The sequence below is a fragment of the Micromys minutus genome (assembly GCF_963924665.1).
Source record: "Micromys minutus genome assembly, chromosome: 19".
Classification (NCBI taxonomy): Eukaryota; Metazoa; Chordata; class Mammalia; order Rodentia; family Muridae; genus Micromys; species Micromys minutus.
Window position 1 is genome coordinate 28,042,907 of NC_137954.1, and position 24,753 is coordinate 28,067,659.

Below are 24,753 nucleotides of genomic sequence, written 5' to 3' on the forward strand. Positions count from 1 at the left end.
AAACATGAGAAAAAAAAAATAACTCAAGGAAATCAAATACTCAGATCAAGTACCGTGCGCCACCCCAGACTTGGCACAGCCTTATGAATGCTGCCGTTTTAAAAGTTATACGGTTATCTTGCTATTCAAACTATATTAAGCAAATTTATACCCTAAGTCTCACAAATGTGGCTTCCAACAACCTGTTGGAAGCCAGTGCCTGCACCAACGTAAAGCAGAGGCTTGCTTCTGGATCAAAAAGGGGGGAGCTCAATACATTTGATTGTTTTGATTTGTATGGAGTTACTTTAAAAAAAAGGAGTCAAGCATTGGCTAGCAGTGGCTAAGATCAGATTTCTTCTTTAATCTAAAGGTCGAGCACTGCCTTTTACTCTTATCAAATAAAAAAATTTTAATTTGCAATTCAGAGCTCAAAATTGCAATATATTTGATCTCAGTACTGGATAATCAGTAAGAAAAATAGAAATAAACTCTTTCATATGGTAAACGGTAGTGCTTATTATTCTGGTTGGACAAGGGGTATATTTTCTTCTAATAGTCTCATTTTATAACATCAGCCTTGATTTCAAAAGATTAGTAAATACAGCAATATTTGCTTACATGTGTTTCCACAAACCTACTTAAGATAAAGAAGTATATGACAAAATTTGAACCAGAGATATTTGGTACATTAAAAAGTTATACATGGAAATATCAAAATTTCAGAATGTACTGTGTGTTGTTTTTTTATCATCCAGTTTTTGCAGTGAAGGACTGAAACACATGAATGAATTTCTGTCCATTTTCAAAACATACAGCTTAAAAGTCCATATGTTAAATGTCGACTGTTGAAATAAATTTCCATAAAAACAAAACGATAAAAAGGTAGAGGAGGAAAAAAACTTAATAAAATCTCCTCTTGATAGACCATGACCTTGAGCCTTGTGTTGTTTTCAGTCCAAAAAGAAAGGGTCTTGCATTCTTTCTAAGTTTCTATAATGCTCACAGCAAGTCTCAAAAGAGAGAGAGAGGGAGAGAGAGAGAGAAAGAGAGAGAGAAAGAGAGAGAGAGAGAGAGGAGAAAAAAAGAAGAAAGTTTTTTAATTATAAGTAATTTCTTCTTTACAGATTTTTTCCCAAACTGTTTTGCATAAAACACGTTCATTGATGCAAATAAGATTTTCAAAGAATTTTTAAAAGTATATTTGTGTATCGACTACAGCAAAGTAAGAAAAAAAATTAGAGAAGAATTATTTCTTTGTCCAGTTCTGTTTCTAACAACAGTTTAGTTCAGTCACCTAATGTACACTTAAGATTAAAGTGGTGTAGAATCTGTCAGGATAAGTGAAGGGCAGCCTTGTCTAATACCCCCCCATTCCCTCCCTCTCCCTTCCTCTTCCCTCCCTCTCTTCCTCTCTTTCAAGATCATTTCAAATACTGACTTGGTCAGTGATCAGAAAAACCTCCACATCCCAGGAAGCAGGAAGAAATCACTACTGTTCTGAAGAAAGCAATACCATTTTTATATAAATACAGAATTTTAAGAGCCTCAAAACAACACCTCATATTTTCCCAGCCTCTTCTATAAGCCAAGTTTTGTCAGCAAGAACAAGGAAGCATGCATTCCTTGGATGGACAAAGCAGAGTTGTCTGACCACATGTAGGAACATGCAGAGTTGTACCTTCTCAGCTTCTGAACCTACCTGCTACCCTCTGGTACCTAAAGCCATCCTGCCAAAGACAAGATAAGACAGGATAGCCACTTGTCTGGGACGTTAAGTCATGGCCTGTCCACCCTTGTCCTGAACACTGGGATACCCCAATAAAGCAGCTCCTAGGACTACTAGAATTGGTGGTGGTGGGACAACACCACAGCCACCACTGCCTGCCAGAGTTAAGGCTTCAGCTTTCACTTTGCCTTGTGTTTGCAATCTCCAAAGAATAAGAGACTAAGGGCCAGAGCATCACAGCAATCTAGCCATAGCAACATTTGCAGAGACTACAAATATTTGCTGAGCATCTACACAGGGCTTCGTACCACCTTGACTTCTAAGGAAAGTAGACACTGCCCGCTGGCTCTTCTCTAGTGGGTAAGGATTCTTCATCTGCATGTAAGGTGTCAGTCAAAGATGTCTTTGAGGTTTCTCTGTGAGCACCAAGGAAAGACACATGGTGGAAAGACGTGTGGATAAACTGTCTGACTCACACTTTGGCTCCCTGAGTTAACACAAGGCACATGCTAGGAAGAGCCATACTGGAAGCTTAGTGGTTACAAGCGTACCCATGGAGGGGACCAGAGCATCAACACTGAGCTGAATCTGTTCTCACAGGTGACTGGGCTGCACCCCTACTCCCCTTATAGGTGCCTCCCATCTCACCTTACCTCTGCTGAAGATGGAAGCCAGCCGACTCACCTTCGTGGGAGCTGTAGCATTTGAGACTTGGATGCACCCATCTTGAGAAAGAAGGGCCATCAGGTGCAGCCCCACAAGCTCATTAGCTCCGTGGAGAATCTACCTCTTGGAGGCTGAGGGTGTGGCTTAATTAGTAGAATGCTTGCTTAGCATTCATGAATTCCTGGGTTCAATTCTCAGCAGCCGGCAGCCATCAACCAGGTAGAGCACACCTGTGTTCCTAGCCCTCTGAAGGCAGGAGAATCTTGTTTTTAATGGTCATTTTTGCCTACACAGCAAACTGGAAGCTAACCTAAGCTACACAAAACTATGTCTCGAAAACAAACAGTAGAGAGAAAACCCACTTCTGACAAGTGTCCCTCCTAATAGAGGTGGTCTGTTGTTAGAGTCTTAAATCCACTGGCCCAATACTCACAGAATATCAATAGAACCTAACTACGGAAGCTAAGACCCATGTAGGAGCCTATGACAAATTTTATAGTACAAAAACTAGGAACAGACAAAATAAAGCCCTACTGTTAATCCAGAGCCCTGTGGCTTGTGTCCTCTAATGTGATGAGCTTCTGAGGTTCTCCGGAACCTAAGCATGTGGTTTGGTTGGTAGAAATGCCTGCCTAGCACATAAGGAGTCTGTGTTGAGTCCCTAGCATGACGTAGGCTAGCATGACGTAGGCTAGCATCCCTAAAGGCTCTGGGGCTATGAGCCCTCTAGGCTGTCTCATCCAGAGAGAATATCCCTCGCATCCTTCTTAGTTCTTCTGAAAGAGGGCAGAGGCATTTCTGCAGATCTCTGATAAGTGCTCTGAAGCCACTGAACGTGGGAGTGCTCTTATCAGTTTGGCCGCATAGGAAAAGCTTTCGGAGGGGAGTCAAAATGAGTCCCACACTGCATTCCTGACCTATGGCTCTGAACCTGAAAGGCCTGGCCTGCTTTTCCATGGCTCAGGAACTGCCAAGGAGACAAGAAGACCAAAGCCAAGGTCCCTTTCTGACACAGAAGATGTGGGAGCATCAGAATGGAGGATTCTTTGGGGTCAACTTGGCTCCACCACTTCTTGGACAGCTAGCTCAGTGGAACACTGCCTTCTGGGTCCCCCCCTACCAGCAAGGAGAGCTCTCTTGGATGAGCTGATCCAGTCTGCACATATTCAAGACAGGATTTGCTGAGAGAAGGGGCATCTGAAACCTGTTCCTTGCCTCCATGGACACCTTTAAGTTCCTCCACATTAAATCGGCCAGTCCAAGATCCCTTTTTGAAGTGTTGATGCCTCTGACAGGTGAATCTGTTGAGTTTCTATGTGAACAAGAGCAAGCAGAATGGAAATGGATGTGTGCGGTAGGACATGTGGGTGAAAACAGGTGGAAGTAAGGCAAGAGAGAGAAGGGACCAACCCAGAAACTGACCATTCCACCTACCCAAGGCCAACCTGCATACCGATGGATGAAGGGAAGCATTTTCAAACATCTTAGGGAAGGAGCTTAGAGGACAGGGAGATTCTCAAACCTACCTGTAAGAGTTAAGCTTGTTTGGAGGCTTTGATTTCCTAGAAAGAACTGTCTGAGTAACAGTTCATATTATATTTCCTAAGATTCTTCCAAAAGAATTTTCCATGTATAGAAATGTCAGTGTGAAAGATAGGCATTCTCTCTCCGCATGGTTTTAATGAGGGTTTTTGCTTTTTAAGAATAAGAAGGTTTCATTGGGGGGAGGGTAGTCATTGAAACAGTGACACTAAGTGAAAGTTAGCCATCAAAGATGCAGACAAAATTCAGTTCTGAGTAGTATGTGTAACAATGAAATGATGTCTCTTCTATCTGACCAAGGTAGATCTCCAATACAAATTAAGTCTGGCTTCTAACCCATGCAAGAATTACATCCTCCCTACCTTACTGGCCACTTATGATATCTCCTACATCACAAGTACACACTGGCTTTGTCTTCACGGAAAAAAAGACATAGCACAGACAAGAGGAAGACACATAGAGGCCAACCTTCACTGAACAAGCTGAAAGGAGCCTCAGAACAGTTTCCCCAAATGGGTGAGGGTTTGTTTGGGTCACCATTCTGACCTTCCACTGGAGCCATGTCCCTATCTAAAAGTGGCTTTCCTGATCCAGGTGTCCCTCTCACCCAAGCACACTGAAGTCTTGTTTACTGGGATTTCTGACCTGAACGTTATCCTAAGTTCTCCTTTTGCCCTCTTTTCCCAGACAAGCACTCAGCAAGTATTCAGAACTTGGCAGGACCAGTGACCACAAATGTTGGTTTCCAGTAAGAAACTATAGAAGATGCCTTTCTACTGCTTTGTAATAAATGTGTATGGCATGCAGACACATGCCATGGATGTGTCCTGTCTGTATAAGCAGTCCCCCACCTGGAAGGCATCTACCCCAAATGAGCTCCCAAGTCTTATTTTTGCTTTGGAAGATTACTAGTCTTCCCCAGGCATTGTGAGGATCCTGCCACTTTATCGGTCCTTCCTAGAATGAATTCCCAAGCCTTTTAGAAATAGTCTGAGAGGATGTCAGAAGGCTCTAAACCTTCCACACACTGAGATCTCATCTACTTGGGAATCATGAAATGGGAAACGGAAGCTCACCACCTGTGAGATGGATTCACAAGTCCCTTTCCATTCTTAAGAATTTCAGAGCCTGGGCTTGGGGAGACGGCTCAGTGGGTAAGAGTTCTTGATTGTGAGCATGAAGACCTGAGTTTGAATCCCTAGTACCTACGTATATTTAGAAAGCCAGGAATGGCTGTTCATGCCGACACCGCCCCCAGCACTGAGGGATAGAAAAAAGAGAAATCCGAGAGTTTGTTGACAGCCTAAATGGTATCTGGTTGAGTGGGAAAACATGTTTCAAAGAAACCGATAAAACATAATAGAACACACATATATATCCTGCTGTGGCTTCCACAAACATGCACATAGGAGCATTTACTAAATACATATAGCAACAGGTACAATACATACACACACATACATATATACTCATATACACCCTCCCACACACACACAGAGTAAGTTTACAAATTGAAAGTGAGAGTTTCTCCTAGGGCTCAGTGGCTAAAAGCACTTGTTGTTCTTGCAAAGAACATGAGTTTGATTCCAATCACCCATAGGTTGGCTCACAACTAAATTCAAATCCAGTTCCAGATCATCAGAATCCCTTTCCTGGCTTCCGTAGGCACCAGACACATATGCAGTATACACACATGCACACAGGGAAAACATTCATGTATATAAAATAATAGAGTCCTTAAAAAATAATAATTAACTCTCCCAAAAGGTGTCTGCTCAGATCTATGAAGCTAGTCCCCTGGGGGCGGACTCTATCATCTTTCTTTACCTACCAATAAAAGTATTTCTAGGCTGGGTCATATATTCAAAGGTTCGCCACTCTGCACGTGGTGGCCCTGAGACAATTCACTCTATATGGTCTAAGTCTCCTGAGAACATTTCAACCACAGGAAAACACATCAGGACAGGCTATTTGGGGAATAGCCACCTGTGGACCTTCTCTCCTACACAGGGAGCTGGATACTCTTACAGGTACAAATGAGATGCCAGAAAAGATGGGTCTGATCCAACTCAAATCACCGGGAGGGGGAACAGGTTGCTTTTGACTCTTCTCGGCTCTCTGCAGCTGTCCTTAAAACCAAGCCAGTTTACACTCCATAACTGACAACTTTAAACTTCACAGAGGGAAAAGAGAGGGGAGCCAAGAAGCTAAGTCTCTCTCTACCAGCAGAATGTGTGCCTTTTTGCCTCTTGCCTACAGTGTGTGCTGAGCATCTTGGGATGGCCACAAGAGTAGTCAAGACAGAAATCTTGCTTTTCTTTTCCAGTTTTCGTTTTAGCCAGCTAAGACGCTAATTTTCAGAAGCCTTTTATTTCCCTGGCTCTTTCTTTTTCCTGCTGTTAGACGGTCTGTTCCTAAGGAGAGATGGCTTGAAATAGTCAGTTCACAGTATCCCCTCTTATCACGGTGACCCCAATCTCTGGGTTTTGAGGGTGGCTTCTCTTTCCTGGATAGCTGGAACACAGTTCTTTCTGGCTTGACTCAGACTAACTCTCAGTTTAGGGAAGTCTGAACAACCGAGTTCCCAAGCATCAGATTTAAGGGGAAATGGGCCAAAATAATTTGAGAGAGGTAAGGTATTTGGAGAAATATAAAAAGTCTTTTGTGTGTAAGAAGAGAACGAATACATACTCCCTTAAAATGTGCAACATTAAAAGCCAGCCATTACCAAAGGAAGGAACCCCAAGTCAGCACTTCTCAGAGTTAGATACAGCACTATATTCTGTGACTGACTAGTTTAAACACAGCTTGAATATTCTTGGAAGGCAATTTCTCTTTTATAGCTTAATGGTTAGAATACGTTGCTTCTAAATTGTATAAACTGTCCATAATGTCTCTAGTATGAAACAAACATAAGCAAAAAAGTCTTAACACTAGGAGAGTATTTTAGATAGGAGTGAAATTAAATAAATAGTAAACAAAAAGAATTTTAAAAGGACCCAATAAGTAGGAAAAACATTGCTTAGCTTTAGATGTTCTATTCAGAGAAAGAAAGGAATATTGGACACGTTTCTAGAAGGCAGTCACTGCTAGTGGAACAAGCTGTGAAATTAGTAGTAATTTCACAACATCCACCCACAGACTTCAACAGAGAGAAAATGTCTGGTCTGCCTATCACAGGGTCCCTCCCCCACACACAGCACACACTCTCCTGCCTTTCAAATGTTCAGCTTCACCATTTGCTCTCCATGCACAACCCAATTTCCAGCAAAGCTCTCAAAATCACAAACGTCATCCCCTTATTTTATAAATAAACTCACATCTGTGCCAACTGGTGCTGCCACATTGGAGACAGTCTGACTGTAAAACAAATCAGTCTCTGCCCATATAATGGAATAGTATGCAGCTACACAAGCAGGGCTGAGGGAGCCCCTGAGAAGAGTAATTGCTGAGACATAATGTAGAGTCTTAAAAAAGAGGTAGAGTTCCTTTGACACAGACAACTGCCATTTCTGTAAAAGGCTTTAAAAAATGTATACACTTGTGAGGGACAGATGGCAGTGGAAGCTAATGGCCTGTTTGTTCATGGTTTTCAGAAGAAAAAAAAAAAAAACAAGGTATTGATTGATATCTAGTAGGCAGAGGAATAAAAACATGTTACCCTGCTTCTATTTGTAGCTTTTGAAATTTGTACGAAGCAAAAGCAAGTAGTTTTTCGTTGTTGTTGTTTTGCTTTTTTTTTTTTTTTATCTGCCCCAAAATAAATACGGTGGTTCGGAAAAACTCTACATTGACTGAAAGTCTGCGTTGTCTGCGTATCAGCTTATTGGGATAGGATCTCAAGAGTGAAAGCCAATCCCTGGAGCTGAGAGCTGGCTCACAGCCCCTAGAAGTATCCTCGCGTCTGAAAGCCTTCAGGGGGGATAGAGGGCATCCAGAAAAAAAAGGTGGCATGCTCTCCAATAAGTTTTTATCAGTTTACTGGGGCCCTGGCCGGCCAAGGAGCAGAGACTGCCTGCTGGGCCGCCTAAGCCACAACAGCTGCATAAACCGGCCATGCCCCAGCTTGACCTACTTCTGAGACAGTTCAGAGCAGTGCATGCGGGGATAAGAAAACAACCTTCCATGCAGCCAGGGCCTGCACAGTCACGAGGCCCCAGCCAGAGATAGGGGCAGGAGCTCTGGGTCCCCGAGCTTCATGACCAAGCTATTTTCACTTCATTCACCATGCATACCAGTAATGCAGGACACACACAGACACACACAGACACACACACACACACACACACACACAGAATCACCACCACTTTTGTGTGAGTGTGGGGCTAAATAGAAGGAAATCAAATTAAAAGGTTATTATCATTTATCCTTCGCCATAAGATGGCTGCTTTAGAAAGCTCCCTCCACGAGTCTAAACTTCAGTTTTAAGAAAGATCACACACAAAGAACTGAGAACTCACGGGTGATCTCACGTGCAGAACTTCGAGGACCTTTAAGAAGGGGCAGGCTGAAAGGGACAACAAAAGCAGAATGATGGGGAACACTGCTAATTAAATGGGATTCAGAATTTCAGGACCAAACCAAAAAAAAAAAAAAAAAAGAAAAAAAAAAAAAAAAAACACCTCGAGATCAACTTTCACAAAGCAGTTTGCCTGTCTTTGAGCAGGCAAAATAAACAAACAAACGAAAGTTTGCAAACAGCAAATTTATCTGAGAAAGAAAAGCAATAGCTTGGAACGAGAAAGGAATTAAATATCCTTTAACATTCTATGAAATTTTTAGAATTTTGTCATTTTTCAGACCTATGAAACCAATGAATTTTTCCTACTAAATAGCTTCCTGTCAGCTCAACTTGCTGGAGTGGGGAAAATGCAGTGTGTGGGGTGAGTGAGTGCATGTGTGTGTGTGTGTGTGTGTGTGTGTGTGTGTGTTTGGTCTTCATTGTTGCTAAGCCTTGAATTAAGCTTTTATCTGCCCTTGGGCAAAGCCCATCTGCTCGTCTGTGGGCTGGTCACTTTCTCGGCATGTTTAGAGTTTTGTGTCCCTACCCCACCAGGACTTAGGGCTTTGCTAGGATAGATGTAATTTGTACACAAACATCTTCTCACTCGCTCTCATGGAACCCTTAGAAAGTGGCATGACACACCCCCTCTCACGAGTACCAAAAATTAAGTTCAGGAAGTCACACCTAAATAGTCGGAATTGCTTGGTCTCCGTTTCACAGGCTCATTGGTAAGGCAGGCACAGGCCAGGCCACTTTTACTCGGGGCAAAGAGTTATTCGAGAGCACAAAACCATACAGAAAAGTCCTAAATCAGACAGGACAAAAAACACTCAATGCTCCAATGACATTCAACCAGGAAACTGTCCAGTGTAGGCTTCAGAAAAACGAAGCCTTTTTCTTTACAATAATATAAATTACACCAATTAGGTATTTTTTTTAGTTCAAATTAAACTCAGCTATGATAACTGAGAGAAACCAACACACTTATCCTTCAGATACAATTTTCTTGATGACGATGATACATTTGAATATTAAACTTTAGTAGTATCCATGTTGGAGACTGGGGTTGAGGGTGATTGGTACAATCCATTCCGGGATTGTTAATTCCTGGGTTTAATCCCTAGCATCAGAGAAATCAAATAAACAAACTCCATATTTATTCTAGAACCTCATGCTAAGAAATAAGAGGGATACATGACTACTGGCTTCTTAATATATTTCTGTCAGTCATAAAAAAAAGTCACAAAATGAAAGTGCTGACTTTCTTCTAAGATGAAACATGTGACCAAACCCACATTCACTAGAAAAACAAAAATAAATAGAACTGATTCCACACTATAATACAAACTGCTACGTAATTAATGTTCTTGGCTACTTTAGCTCAGTTTTCTTGTTGTATCCATCCAATGGTAGAAGACCGAGTACATTTCATGCTACAGCTATTTCTAGAGCCATACTTACTAGTTTTATTTTTTAAAGAGCTACATTTAAGTTTCCATAAGCCTACTTTTTGAATCTTACTATGATCTTATGAATTGTCGAACACTGAAAATAGAGCTGTGACCTGCTTCCTCGTCCTTTTTGGTCAGTGCTGAAGAAACTCCCTTGCTCATTGCAAAGCATTTTAATCAGCTAGTTCTGAATGGAATCTGTTGAGTTGGGTCCAGAGTAAGCAAAATTGGCCCTAGGATTGAGAACTGGTATTAATATGCTATTAAAAATGCAATAAAACTGAACAGCCAAAAGCCCATAAGAAAATTTAGCCAGGAAATTCCTGAAGGTGTCTAAGGACACAGACATACAGTAGGTTGGAGGTGTCGTTTTGTTTGTTTTTCTATCATGAAGTCTAGCCTCCATAGGAAATCCCATTTGTCACTGCAGGAAAAGAACATAAAATTTCAGATGATTTGGACTGACTTACTTCAGCCCAATGGGGAATGTGTGATCTTCTCCTTTGCCGTGGAATTTTAAAAGCTGTAAACTTTTTGCTATTTGCCATGTAAACTAATTTGCCTTCTCAACAATTTCCCTTTTGGGGGGGGAAATATATCAAATCAAGTTCTAAATCTTACCCAGGTGCTTCTTATTGAAATATAATTTCTTTGAGAGAGAGAGAGAGAGAGAGAGAGAGAGAGGTGGTCATTTTCACAGCAGAGCAAAGGAAAGCCAGAAATCGAAAGTAGAAATGTAGAAAACCTGTGTGATTATTCTCAGATTCAGTTTCCTGTCTCTCTTTGACAAGGCAACTTCCTAAGGTAGTGGTTCTCAACCTGTGGGTCATGACCCTCTCAGGGTTGAAGGACTCTCATAGAGGTTGCCTCAGAAGATCAGAAAACATGGCTAATTTCATTACAATTCACAACAGTAGCAAGATTACAGTTATAAAGTAGCAGTGATGGTTTGGGGTCACCACAGTGGAAGGAACTGTATTAAAGGGTCTCAAGGTTAGGAAGGTTGAGGGACACTGTAATGCATCTCAGTCAGCTAGATGGCGGGTGATGACTGTTGATGTCACAATGGGAACTGGAAATGTCTCATTGTTTCAGTTTTTAATCCCAGAGGGCACAGATAGAAGAAAGCTTACTAGAGGCGTAATATTCTACTGACAGCAAAACTGTCTACTGCAACAGTTTTAGAGGGGGCCTGCTTTACTGAAGACTGGTGTAAATGGGGTTGGGGCTGGAGTTGGGGTGGGAGTGCTATCTTTCCAGTAGGACAGTGGTTCTCAACCTGTGGGTCACAACCACTCTGGGGGTCAACTGGCCCTTTCACAGGGATCACATATCAGATGTCCTGCATGTCAGATAGTTACATCACGATTCAAAACAGTAGCAAAAATATAGTTAAGAAGTAGCAACCAAAATAATTTTATGATTGGGGGTCACCATATGTGAGGAGCTATGCTGAAGGTTGAGAACCACTGCAGGAAGACATGGGACAGCCATAGGGCAACCCTCCTCCCACACTGATGTTTATTTGCAGAGAGAATAGCAAGGTCAAAGTTCTCTTTCGTTTTCTCTCTCTGCACACAACACATTGCAATGTTTATGGTGTTTTAAATTTTGCTGCAGGATTTTAAATAACAGAAAATGGAAGAGGGAACCTCAGCAAGAGCATAGTTCCCCAGATGGAGCCAATCTGTCCTTAGATCAGCAATCTTGTCTTGGTACTAAGATCAGGCCCAACATGAATCGGGGATCTACAGTCTCCCTGTCAATGTTTGGGCACACGGTCTAACATTCAAGAGGAGAAAGTTACTTTAGCTTTGTATGTGTATAAGAAAAGAATTCATGAATATGGAAAAGACAATCATGCTGTACCTGACCCAAGAAAGGTAAACCACATATTTGAGCTGACTCTAATTTGTAGTCCAATCAATTTCAGACAGTTATGATACATTGTAATGACTGATTTGTTATGCTAGTGAGTATTGAAACATAGATGGATCATTAATAAATTAATCAATTGTAAGTTAGCATAAAGAATTCTGACATAAACTATTTAAAGCCTTTATAACATAAATATACCCAGTGTTGATTACATGTCAAGATTCACCTTATATAAAAATGAAAAAGCTAAATAATAAAAAAATGCAAACCCTCAGAAAACCATTATTTAGAATCAAAATGCACACTGCAGTGGAGTTCACAAAGCCTCATACATGGCACATACATGATGCACAGTGAAATACCCAAAGCCTGAGTCTTGCATCAATTGTACAACCTCAGAGTAATTTGTTGGAATTTGCAAATTAAGCACAGAAATGGTATATTTCCAAAGAAGCCCTTGAAAGAATTTTTTTGCCATCATAAGAAAAGAAAAAAAAAAACAATGCAAACATATTAAATTCTTAAACAAACAAAAACCTAATAGTTGATCTAAAAATCAACAATTACAAAAGTCATGATGGGATTTTTTTTTCCCCCAGCAGTCAACATGTGGGATGCGCTAATATTGTGCCTCTACCTCAAACTCTGACACCCCCAGCAGGGTAGCTTGCAGGATGAGTGTGCCTTTATAAAGTCCAGGACCAACTTAATTCTTAGTGACCAATAAATGCCAGCAACATACATTGCACACACAAACACATATCTGCTCGCATGTTTTGGGAATTTTAAAATATACAAAAGAAGTGTCTAGCCATCTGTAGACACAAAATTATGGAGATATCGAAGGTGGAAGAATGTAGCTCACAATCCTCTGTGTAGTTTAGTCTCCATCTAATTTTACATTTAAAAAAACTGATATCTTTTCTATAGGCCATTCCAGCCTGGGTGGCAATTACAGCGACAAATTTATATTTAGAGAATTTGCTATAACAAGATAGTAGCTCCCTTTCCCCTCTTTAAAAGAGAATCAACTTGATTTAAAAAAAAAAAAAAAAGTCACCATCTCAGTTCTGAACACGAAATTGACACAGGATGATTGAAAAAACACCCCATGAGTCTTCTCTAGAAGACAAGAACATGGAACTGGTTCCTATTTCTTCAAGGAGAGTGTGGTCAGTTAGTTCCTCCTTAGAGAGTTCAGAGGAGAGAGAGGATTTTCCAGAACAGAACAGATAAATTGAAATGATCCTGCTTTGATCTGTGTGGTAAGAAGCCCTGACAGAGGAAGGTGACCACCGAGGGGCTGAGCTCCTGGCCTTTTAAAGAATGACAGTGGTGTCACCAAACAGCTACTTAATCAATATTTGGCCAGAGCCTCAGAAAACGCCCCTTTCAGATTTTAATTCCTACTTGTAAAACTACCCTAGAGCAGCCAATGAGATAAGACAGGACGCTGACTGCTTAATTGCCCTTTAGTGGCCAGAGAGTTACACGGTACAGTACGCTCTTATTCCTAATAGTTCCTTAATCTTCATTTACTGAAGTACATAAATAAGCTGCCTGTCGTAGGGTCCCACTGAACTGAGACTCTGTGGGTCCCAGGCCAGGCCAAACTTGTCACTGATATTTTTTTTTTTCATTTTTCTGGCCATGTATTAGTATATACCTTGAACATTTAATCTCAAGATTACGAAGGATTTTTTTTCTTTTGTCCACGAAATATTCATGGATGTTTAAACAGCTAGGGTAGGGTGCAATGCTCCTGCTCACTTGACTGATTTCTGTAGATTCCACTTGCCTGAACCGAGGCACACTTTCTGGTTCCGCCTCACTGCCCGGGTGGGTTTTATGACTCAGCCCTGGGGACTCTTAAATGACCATTCAGTAATTATTACACACTGGAAGCCCCTACCTCCTGTTCCGGTGCTATCAACAATCACATCAAACCCCCAAAATAAACATCTGATTTCAAGCATTAATTAGAAAATCTGCATGTTTTCAATAAGGTTAAAAAGCAAGCATACAGCAGTCACCCCAGTAAAATGAGAAATAAAAATAAAATGCTAAGGGCTGAATCACACAAACATACACACACACAAACACACACACACACACACACACACACACACACCTCCCTGTTGCTTAGACTAGTATGTTATTGCAGTACGGTGACCCAATTCAAATACTGTCATCACCAATACTTTTTTTAAAAAAATGGGTGCTTTCTTTGAGAGTAATTGGAAAGGCTTCGAAACGTTAAAATTTAGCTTCAAGTCCAGATATGATGCTGAGAGAACACTCCTGGTCCTGATAAATGAAGTTAAGAGTGGTCAGGAAGTGCCCAGCAATAAAAGATATGGGTCCACAAATCCGTGATCCTGCGCCCCATTATTTTAATCTGTGAGAAAGTTCATCCCATGCTTCCAAGCCACACCAACCTGACACCAACAATTCCCTTCCCTACCAACTTGGAAGAAACAAATGGCTTTGCTTTTCACAACATGACTCCCTTCATTCGAAAGTGCTTTCCGTACTGGAAATGAAATAGTCTAAAAACTTTACCTTTTAGTTTTCCGCTTTTGATTTTAATAGACAGACCATATTAAATCTTTTTGTCATTTGTTATCATGTTTAGGAAAGAGCATGCGCTTACACACAAAACGGTCTGGAGAAAATCTTTTGACACTTTCATTTTCTGAAAATAAAGAAAAGAACCTTTTTCTTTTTTTCTTTTTTTTTTTTTCACAAATTGAAGAATGTGAGGGGAATATCTGTTCCCAGGGATCCTATGCCCGAATTCTCGGCTTCACTCCTACAATTGTTGCAAACCTCCCACGCTTATTTGCGGTTTTTTTTTCCCCCTAAAGGGGGAAGAGTCCCGTGAAAGTGTGTCTCCAGTCCCAATCAAAACATCAATTTGGCAATCTGGCCCCTTTCCCCTCGCGCTCCGGCACGGCCACTTCAAAGGCAAGCCAACAAGTCCGTAATTGTAACGTTGCATCTAAATATTTAAGCGACAGTCTTGCCGTCGCGTGTCCATCTACAGTCCCCGTCTGTCCGGTAATTCCATTACCGCACAAAGCAAAAATGTTGCCCAAAACTCACAAACAGGAAAAGCGTCACCCTGCTGAGAGAAAGAGGGGGTTGGGAGGAGGAGGAAGAGGAGGAAGAGGCGGAGGGAGGGGGGAAAGAAGGAGGGGAGGAGGAGGAGAAGAAGAGGAGGATGATGAAGGAGCAGTTTCTATCGATTAGTCACCGCTTTTGTGTTAAAGGCTTTCTTTAAAATAAGAAAAAAAAATGGGGGAGGTTGCAGAAATTTCACTAATGTGAGCCTCAGGCTAGGGAGGGTAGAAAAAAAAAAGGAGAGAGAGGAGAAGAAGGGGGAGGCGGGCTGTGTCTAGATGAAAGTGAGAAGGACATAAAGGAGGCAATTGAGTCGGCTGCAGCCGGGCGAGCTAAGCTGCGGGCCGGCCGGAGCGCGGGGAGGGGCGGCGCGGCGCTTTGGCGCAGGGCGCAGCAGCGGGGGCCCGAGCTATTGTGACGGCGCCCGCGGGCCCGCTCTGCCGCGCCGGGGGAGGAACAGAGGCGCCCATTGAGTTGCCACAGCCTGGGGTGCCTAAGCTCGGACTTCGCTGGTCCGGCTGCGCCTGCTGCCTCCGTGCTTCTGGTTCTGGGGCCGTGATGGAAGGTCCCCGGCCAAGCACTCTTTTTCTCGCCAGGGTGCTGGAGCAGGAAAGATGGGCTCAGCAGGGGTGCAGAGAGCCTTGGGTCGCGCTGGAGCGCAGGGCAGGACGCACGGACTGCTAGTGCTGCTGCGCGGCTCTTGGGTTGGACGAGAGGAAAGGGAAATTGGGAAAAGCAGAGGGCACCGTTTAGGAGAAGAGACAAGACCCTGAAAAGAAGAGGGTGTCTCTGACCTCTTTCTGGGTACCTTTCTCTCTGTATCCAAGCGTCTGCCAAGCAGACCCCAGGCCAAATTTGGGTCCAGGAAAGCCAGTCTCAGCAGCAGGTACCAGACCCATCTGGCAAGAGCACACAGCAGAGGGGGGACCCAAAAGTCCCTCCTCCGCCAGCTTTTCCCTCCCCTTTGCCAGGAATCAGAGAGCCCTTTCTCAACATCCATTCTATTTTACAAGTGGGACCGCGAGAGACTTTTGATGCCCAAACAACAGAGGGGGAATATTTGAGGTTTCTAGACTTCAAACTGCATCTTACTCTTTTCCTTTCTCTGGGCCCCTCTTGCCCTCCAGGGTTCATCCGGAAAGGAAGCTGGAGGCACTAAAGGGACCCAGGCTGCGTCTTCCTTGACAACCCCAAATTAAATTAGACTTCAGCTTCTGAGGGAGGGGCGTGTGTGTGTGTGTGTGTGTGTGTGTGTGTGTGTGTGTGTGTGTGTGTGTGTGTGTGTGTTTTCAAGGACACAGCCCCCACTGGGGGAAACACTCTGTTTTTAAAAAAAAAAAAAATGGTAGCGATTGCCCCTGAATGGCAACCGGCCCAGTTAGACGACCCAAAAGACTAGAAACATTTTGTAGGTGAAATGGCCACTTTTTCCACGCTGAAGAGTCCATAAAACTTCCTGGCTCGGCAGCTACTGGGGCTCATTGAATAATTCATCCCTCATTGCAAGCCCATAATGTCTATTCTGGGCCCTTTGTGGGGCTGTTTTCTCTTCTTTTCTCCTTGAATTATAAAAAGGTTGCCTTCCTTTGTTCACATCAAGCTGCTCTGAGCTGCAGCTTTGTCTGGGCCAAGCTAAAGTGTTAGTTTCAATGGACTGTCCAGGCTTTGTCTCCCAAGTTCATCTCCAAGTGTAGATTGTGTAGAGAAGGCCTTCTTTGTAAACGCTGGAAAAGTTGTACAAATGTTTGACCAGCTCATTTGGGACGTTTTGTCTCCTGGGCCTCGGTTGTTGCTGCTGTGGGCAAGCGGCTGGTCTGCCTGGCTGCCACTTCCAGCAACAAGTAGCAAGGCTGTGGATCCCAGCAAGGCCTCTCCCATAACTAAAGGCTCTGCTAGCCTCTGCTTTGGGAGCTCATCCGGCCTGGGAGAAGCCTGGCTCCTCGGCCCCCTGACTTCTTTTATCCTAGCACCTCTAGACTGCAGCTAGGGCTGGAACCAAAAAAAAAAAAAAAAAAAAAAAAGTGACCTGATGACCTGAAAGCATGGTCCTGATTTCTCCTGGCTTCCACAGATTTTACAGAAGTCCCCCCACTCCCCCACTCCTATCCCCACCCCTGCCCACTGTGGTAAAGACAGGGGAACAGCAGCATGTCCTATCTTCCTGCTTGACTTCCTTTCATTTGGGGTGCCTTTTCTTGATTAGATGTGTGTCCCAGAGCATCTGAGCTTCCCTCTATCAGAAGCTGGGCATCAGGTTAGTAACATCCACCTCTAGATGGTGATGATGCTGCCTTTGCATTGGTTTGCAAAGCAGCTTTCCTGGAAGGCCAGAACTGTCCCAGCTATATAATGAAGGTAAAGGAATAGAAACATCTGTGGCACTAGATCTACCAAGACACTTCTTTTCCTCCTCTTCAGAAAGCCCCTAGTGGAAAAAGCGTTCTTTCTTTCTGTAAACCTTTATGTTTGACAATGACTCCAAACAGGTAATAGGGGAACAGCCTATAATTCTCAATCCACTAGAGGGAGATTTTTTTCTCTCTCTTGGTGCTGACAGGTCACAGCCAGCAAGGACTGGGTGGTCTGTACCCCTGGGGGACAGAAGGTGACATCACTAGGGACTCAGGTATACAGATCCTTTTAAGATATATATAATCCACCATTTGCATACAGGAGGTTGCCAGACACATCCAGGTTAAACCTCGTCCCTCTTGAAAACAAATGAAAAGTCGCCAGCTCATGTACACACAGGCTCACACATAGTTATAATCAGAGATAGGGTAACTTTATGCTCCCACTGCCCAAAAGACCCACATTCTCATTAATTCTCTTCCAGGTGCAGTTGTCCCAGAGTGTAAGACCTACTTCAGGTCCCCAGACTTCATTAGTCATCCCCACTTTCTCATCCCATATAATTTTTCAGAGAAATTTAGTTTCTCGGAAGTGTCCACTCATTTTAGACTTCTCAACTCTTAAGGAACTAAAAATGGTGGAGAATAAAACTCACAAGAATTTGGACTTAGTATTGTTGGAATGTGGCTCAGAGGTACAGCACTCGCCAAGCGGACGCTGGGTTTGATCCCCAGAAAATAAAAATAAAAATTAGAATAGAGAATATTTTTAACATCAAGTACCTTTTTGGCCTTTCACTTGAATGTCCTTCCCGATAGCGGTGGCAGTGACCGGAGCCGGAGGTGAGCTCTGAGTTGAGCCACTGCTGGTCTGCGGGTTGCGCAGACCACAAGTCTAAGAACCAGCGCACGTCGAAGCGCCGCGGCCCAGTGGGCCCCCTTACCTCGCTCACTCAGGATGCCGTCGATGCTGTGCTTAGCCTTTTTCTCGCTTTCCTCTACTTCCTTCCTTTCTAGATCCGCCTCCTCCTCTTCTCCTTTTCCAAACTTACTCCTCAGGATGCGGCTGATGGAACTCACTGGGGATAAGAAGAGGAGGAGAGCTCACGTGATTGAGAGACACTGGGGGAAATGATCCCAAAAGAAACCTCAAAGGCCCAACTAAAGCATTCAGCTCTCTCTCTACCCTTGAGCAGGGCTCGGTGCTGTGTCTGCATCTGTGAGCATCCGGGGCCCTTCTGCTTTCTCTCCGTCTTAAACTGCTTCTCTCCGTAAAAAACCCCACACTTTTCTGGGGTTTTAATTACTTAGACCGGAGATGAAACTTGAAGATCTCACACCTCCAATTCAGAACCGAGAGCTATTCCTTCTGTTCCTGTCCGAAGAATCGGTTGGCTACTTATCTCTGAGCACTCTAAAAAGACTGCTTCCGCCAGCTTCACCCTTTACCGTCCCCCTCCCCACCTGAAGACACTGGTCCCCCGCAAAGGCCTGGGAAGAAGAACCACAGAGGGCCTGTCGCCTGCAAATCAACTTGTTTTGAGAATAGAAAGGGTTTAAATTTCAACTGCAAAAATCATTCCCTATTGTAAAAATCAAAAGAAAAATGCATTCTCCAGATTTATTTTTTCCAGATTCCAGTCTGGTAAACAAATCCATGCTCTGAAATATATCGTTCTTACAGAAGGGGGAAAAAGGGAGTTTCCTTTTAATTAAAAACAAACTCTTCCCGCGCGCAGGCCCAGCGCTGGCCCTTCTTGCCCCTGGACCTCTCTCAAACTGTCCTGATGCTGGACAGACCCTGGGACTCTTAGGGAAATCGCGCCTGGCCCGAATTATCACCCCTTTCGCTCCTCAACCATCTCTCCACCGGTACCGCTTGGATCCTTCAGTGGAAGTTACCAAAACATTTGTTTCTCTTTAGAAGGGAGCATCAATATTAATAATCATTTGGCCTGCACCGGGTATTTCCTTCCCAGCCTTCTTAGCAGAAATCCGTTTGCGGGGAAACCTCAGAGGTTGTCTCCCAAACCGCCACTCTGGGGACCAGCAGATCACCCAGTCCTCCATAAAACACTAAGAATGTCTGGCTTGTAAATATTTCAGGACAGCCTCCAATAAGCCAAGCTGGATAATTGGGGCGATTTTATGGCTGGCATGACCCGTTCCAGTACTGAGACTGACGGTCGCACCTCCGGGGGAAGTTAATGGACCCAGTACCTGAGGGCACAGTGTTCCGATCACAGACAGCGTCCTTGAGCAATTTGTCTCTGATTTCCCAGCTAAACATGCCCGGATTCTCTCTTTTGTATTCCTCAATTTTCTTCTCCACGTCAGGCGTTGTCACCTGCTTTAAGAGAATAGGCGGGTGGTGCGTTGGTACCCAGGATTCTGGGCCAGCCGGGGTGCCCCAACCTCATGGCTTTTCTAATGCTCTTTCCTGTATTCTCAGGGAGTGTCCCTCTGCTTAGCCAAGGGACTTTTAATTCAGTTTTAAAAGAAGGTGACAGGAAATTATGCCACTCGGGGCAGACTGGAAACCGTCCACTTGCCCAGAGATGTTCCGGGGGAACCAGATTAAATTAAGAAAATAATCTAACGGCTTGGAGGTGAGGAAGGATTGTACTTTCTGGTCCCTAGAAAAACTCAACGAATCTGCACGAAAACGAAACTAAAAGGAGAATTTTGAAAGAACGACAAAAAATGAAAGAAGGTTAAATATAAATAAATAAAAATAAATCAAACTTGTCAGGTTCCATTGCCATCAGATCTGAGCTAAGGGTGACATTTAAAGGCCCATGTATCTAGGTTCTTGTGTTGTTGTCGTTGCTGCTGCTTTTAATTAGACAAACATGGATAATTTGAAAGGATGACTCTTTCACCCACTTAAATAAAAACCGGGTTCTCCTAAGATTCTCAGATTAGGAGAGAAAATGGGAAGGGAGAGGGGCCGTGTTTGGGAGTCTTCACTGTGCCATAGCCCGTTTGATTTTGCCCCCCTGGCACCTAGGGAAAAAATTATACCATCATACCGTCTTCTCTGCAAAATGCCAAGAGAAGGCAGACCCTGTACGAACTCCTCCACCTCCCTAGCCAGCAGGACTTTCTTTTTAAAAGAAAACTAAAATAAGTTGAGGATCTCACCAAATTGATTTGTTTAATGGAGTCAAGAGGCTTGTTATTAAAACACACACACACACACACACACACACACCCCGCCCTGACTTTTGACTTCCTGAGGAACAATTTACAGGGAAGGCGCGCGAGGGGTGGGGTGGAGCTCAAAGCAGGGAAAGAAACTATTCAAGAATTAAACCGAGATTTTTAACTTCATACTAGGAAGGTAGCGCACTAAGTAGAGGTTGGGAAGACTCTGCGGGGGGGGGGGGCGGGGGAGTAGGAAATCGGGGAAAATAATTTGATGAGGGTTCGTTTTAAGGCTCCCAGCCATTAAAAACTAATGTTAATCTTTCTTACCCAAAGTGCTAGCCTTTTTCAGTGTTCAGGGACCACCAGCAACCAAAACAACTGAGTTACACACACACACACACACACACACACACACACACACACACACACACACACACACGCCCCCCACACACACTGCTTCTTAGATTTGAAAGCTACCGCCCTTGGCAAGCCCCTTGCTCTCCTTAGAACGTGACCATTCTCCACCCGCTGGATCGCAGGCCCTAAGTCCACGAAGCCAGGCCCCGGGCTCACCTTGGGCTTGCTGCCGCCAATGGCGCCAGGTCGGATGGAGCCTGTCTCCTGGTACCTGCACAGGATCTTAGAGACGCAACCGTGGGACACGCGAAGCTGGCGAGAGATGACGCAAGGCCGAATGCCGTGGTGGGCCATCTCCACGATCTTGTGGCGAATGTGGTTGGGCAGAGGCCTGCCATTGATAAATACTCCTCCGAGCTGGTTGACTCGGCCCTGGCCAAGGGGGGTGGACACTGGGAAGAGAAGGCGAAAGAGAGAACCCAGGGGAAAGTCATTTATGAAGAATAGGAAACAGAAGAAAGAACCTAATTCTGCATCCTTCTGGCCAATTCGCCTGTGACAGTCAAACACAAACCACCAGGCTGTGGACTCCCAGTCCCGGACCTTTAAGGCTATAGTTATTTAACTAATTACTCAATGCGAGGGCATATAAGTTTTTTGGAAATTGAGCGATTAGCGCAACTGGCTGCAGAGAATCTGTTTTCTCTCTTTTTTTGCGCAGGGGAGGGGGCGGATGGTGCTGATATCTAAAATCTCTTGTATCAACTGTCTCAAATCCTGAGAGATCTTTAGTGTTTCCGGATCAGAGTGTGGTAGGCAAGGGTCGAGGAGCCTCCGGAAAGGAGACACAGGTGACAGCCCGTATCACCTGTTACACTTCGGAAATAAAAAAAAAAAAATTAAAAAGGCAGCGAGCTAGCTGTGACCACAACAGCCGAAATTACAGCTCTTTTGAACGTTGCGTTTTACTCTGGATCGAGATCTAAGGGCTCCCCCAGAACCCCAGTCTTGTGCTTTTACTTCCCAAATTATTTGCTCGGGTTCCGGTTGCAGTAACTCCTACCTCCCCCCCCGCCCCCCCGAAACTTCCCAGCACCTTCAAGCAAACCGAAAGGCACTGCCAAACATTTTAGAAACTCCGAGATGCCACTTGACTTTAATGGAATTTAACTAATCAATGCTAAAACTTTCAATTAGGAAGGGCCACCTCAACTTTTCACAGCAGGACAATTCTTGCCGAACTAAACGGAGTTAGTCAAAGGTGAACGCAGACAGAACAATTTCGGAGCAACTGGAGGTGGACAGAAAGAGAATTTGCTTCCAGGGCTGCGAAGCTTGTCCACCTTTCTCCCCCGGCAGCAACTCCAAAGCAACCGGGCAAAGAGGAGCCCGCAGGAGCAGGCCAGGCAACCTCCGAGAGCTGGTAGAGAGCTTAGTGCTCCGTTTGCAGCCAGAACTTGAAATGGTGCTTCTCCCGCTCTCCACGAGAACCCCCTCCCCACTTTTGCTTCTTGGGTTGGAAAGTACCAAGGGAAGAGGCTCCCGGTAAAGCACGACTCGAGGCCCTGGAGACCAGGATTGGGGTGCGGCAGCCAATCCCAGGCCCCGGGATCCGGATGAGCTGAGGCCCTAACATACCTTCCAGCGGGAAGCCGCTGCGTGGGTAATTCTGCCCCGGGCCGGGCCTCATCATCCTGGGCACAGCGCCGGCCAGCGTGGTCATCCTGGGGGCAGCTTCGCTCGCAAATTATATCCAGGTGAAGGCGAGGCGAAAAAGCGAGCACAGTGCGGCGGGTGACCCTCGGGAACTCTCCGGATCGTGGAGAGCTCCTCCCCAAAAAAAGGCAGGAGAGGGAGGCGGGGCGCAGGGAGGGGGGCGCTAATAGCTCCTAGTCCACAGGCTCCAGAGGAGTCCCTTGAGTGCAGGATCCCAAGCCCAGGGCGGACAACTTTGGTGCGAGTCTAGCAGATCGGCCTCTCAGCTGGGGCCACTGGCAAAGGTGCTCAAGGCACCACGAAGATCGGGGGAGGGAGGTTGGTGACGAGGCAGGAGTACGTTCCAAGTCTCCTCCCGTCGTGACACCGAGTGCAGGGATCCGGACTAGGGAGCATTTATTAGTTCTTTCACCCAAAGCTTGATCAGGAGCCCTGAGCTGCGATTGGCCGACGAGGAGACCGTCCCGGGTGGCGAAGACACGCGCTGATTGGGCGACAGAGGCTACTTTCTCTTCCCATCCCTGACGGCGCCCAGGCCTCCGCTGACCTAAAGGAGAACTAGCTCTGTGCCCCTTCCCCTGAGAGAGAAGGGTGGACAGGTTGAAACTAGGCGAGGCAGCCTGGGTGGCGAGCGCCGTGAGGATGGAAAAGGGCGCGCTGTGTCCCTGTCATTCTAATCGTGCTTCAGTCTGATCTCCTTGGGTTTTTATTCCGTCTGTCCTAATCTCTTTCTGCGTCTCGCCCTGGAAACCTTGATATAGACCCGTCCCTTATTTTCTCTGTCGGCCTCTGCTTTTCACCTGTGGATTTCTCTTCGGGATTACTTACTAATACGGAGGTGGAGTAACTTGGAAACTGGCACAGAGAATCCCGGATGTGTTTAGTTTCCCTTTCTCTGGTCTGCCCCTGGGCCTGAGCTTACTATGTGAGCCTCCCAGAAAGGCATCTCTCAGGAAGAGTACAAGATGCGCCCAGAAGGTTCTTTTGTCTTCCTTAGGCTGGGAATGAAAGATAGGTGATGTAGCCTTCGACACAGATTGAGAAGGTTAGGCCTCCCCAGGGCTACCAGTTGCAAACTGAAATGGGGGAGCCAGTTCCTTTTCTTGGCTTAAAAACCCTTCTGAGAATCGGGGACTTTAAATCTCCACATAGATTGATCCCCGATGCACTGCATCTATATGTTGAGGTTTTGCCCTGGTGCAGCGTTTGTTCTCAGGAATTTATTATGGCATTCAGACTAAACTGCTGGAAAAATAAAAGAAGCAAAGTCTTGGCTAGAAGCTGAAGTGTCCCCAGCAGGATATGACGCCAGGAGTGTTGTAAAGACTGTCTGTCCTTAGAGAAGGTACCATTGTGCCTAGCCTTTTATTTATAACTTGGTAAGTGCCAGCGAACTCTCCTCCCTTACACCCCCCCTCCCGTGCCAGCCCCGCGTTCTGCGCTGTTCTTTATTCCCTCAAGTCTATTCAGGGACTGTCACTCTGGGGCCCAGAGGTATTCAGGGCCTTAATCAATCAAAAGGATGAGAATCAGGCAGGTTTTTTCCCTTTGAAATAAAGGAAACAATGACTTCTGGGCTTCAAGTTCCCTTTTCCTTTTATGATATTTGAATTTTTCTTGCCCCTGAATCCTCCACCCCTCTCTCTATATCCTTCCCCCCATCTCCTTTGACAGTTTTGATGTGAACTCAGGCCCCCAATCCTACTTGCCCACCCCCTAATTAAGGCAAACTCAAGAGGGGGGTGTGCATGTAGTTGTTCAAAGTCCATGAGCTGGCCCTTTAAGAGTTCACTCCCAGTGGAGAAAGCTGGGTAGCTCTTTGCTCCCCCTGAAGTCAAAAGGGCTTATTGACCCTGAGAGCAGGCCAGACAGGCCTCTGGGGACTCCAGAAAATGTCTGGACACCCCACCCCCATCCACCCACACTTGGGGAGGAGCATTTGAGTTCACAGTGAAGAGCCTAGAAGCTTTTTCTTCAGAGCTGCTTAACCACGTTTTATATAAAATAATTCAATTTGTCAAGGCGGGAAACTTTCTCACTTCCTTCCCCCTTACCCCCCAGTCTGGAGTCCTTCAAAGTCTGGGTACTTGTCTTCTAAAGCACTATACACCCATAGCATCTGAGGAGACAGACTTTTCCAAGATTTTTGCCCTCTCAACGTTGAGCAGAGCCTGATTCAGCACTTTGTCTGGTCAGCTTTAATCAGTGAGAGGACGAGGGACCCGAGGTGTATTTCAAGTGGTTAAATTCAGGCTGCACACTCGGTGAAAAGAGACCCCTCCTGAGGGTTAGAACTCTCTGGAGCTG

General features: G+C 44.8%; 1 protein-coding gene across 3 annotated transcripts in view; it reads right to left on the reverse strand.

Annotated features, from left to right (window-relative positions):
* The window catches only part of PAX3 (paired box 3), a gene marked incomplete at both ends in the record, with an annotated part of 92,209 nt that extends 69,756 nt beyond the window's left edge, over nt 1-22,453 (reverse strand). For 2 of the 3 annotated variants that reach the window (XM_080933184.1, XM_080933182.1), the window contains 4 exons: nt 18,168-18,302; nt 19,444-19,573; nt 20,947-21,182; nt 22,369-22,453. In XM_080933184.1, the coding sequence (XP_080789310.1) occupies nt 18,168-18,302; nt 19,444-19,573; nt 20,947-21,182; nt 22,369-22,453 (586 nt within the window). The remainder of the gene's footprint in view (nt 1-18,167; nt 18,303-19,443; nt 19,574-20,946; nt 21,183-22,368) is intronic. The other variant, XM_080933183.1, reaches the window with a different exon arrangement.
* Nucleotides 22,454-24,753: the final 2,300 nt, after the last annotated feature.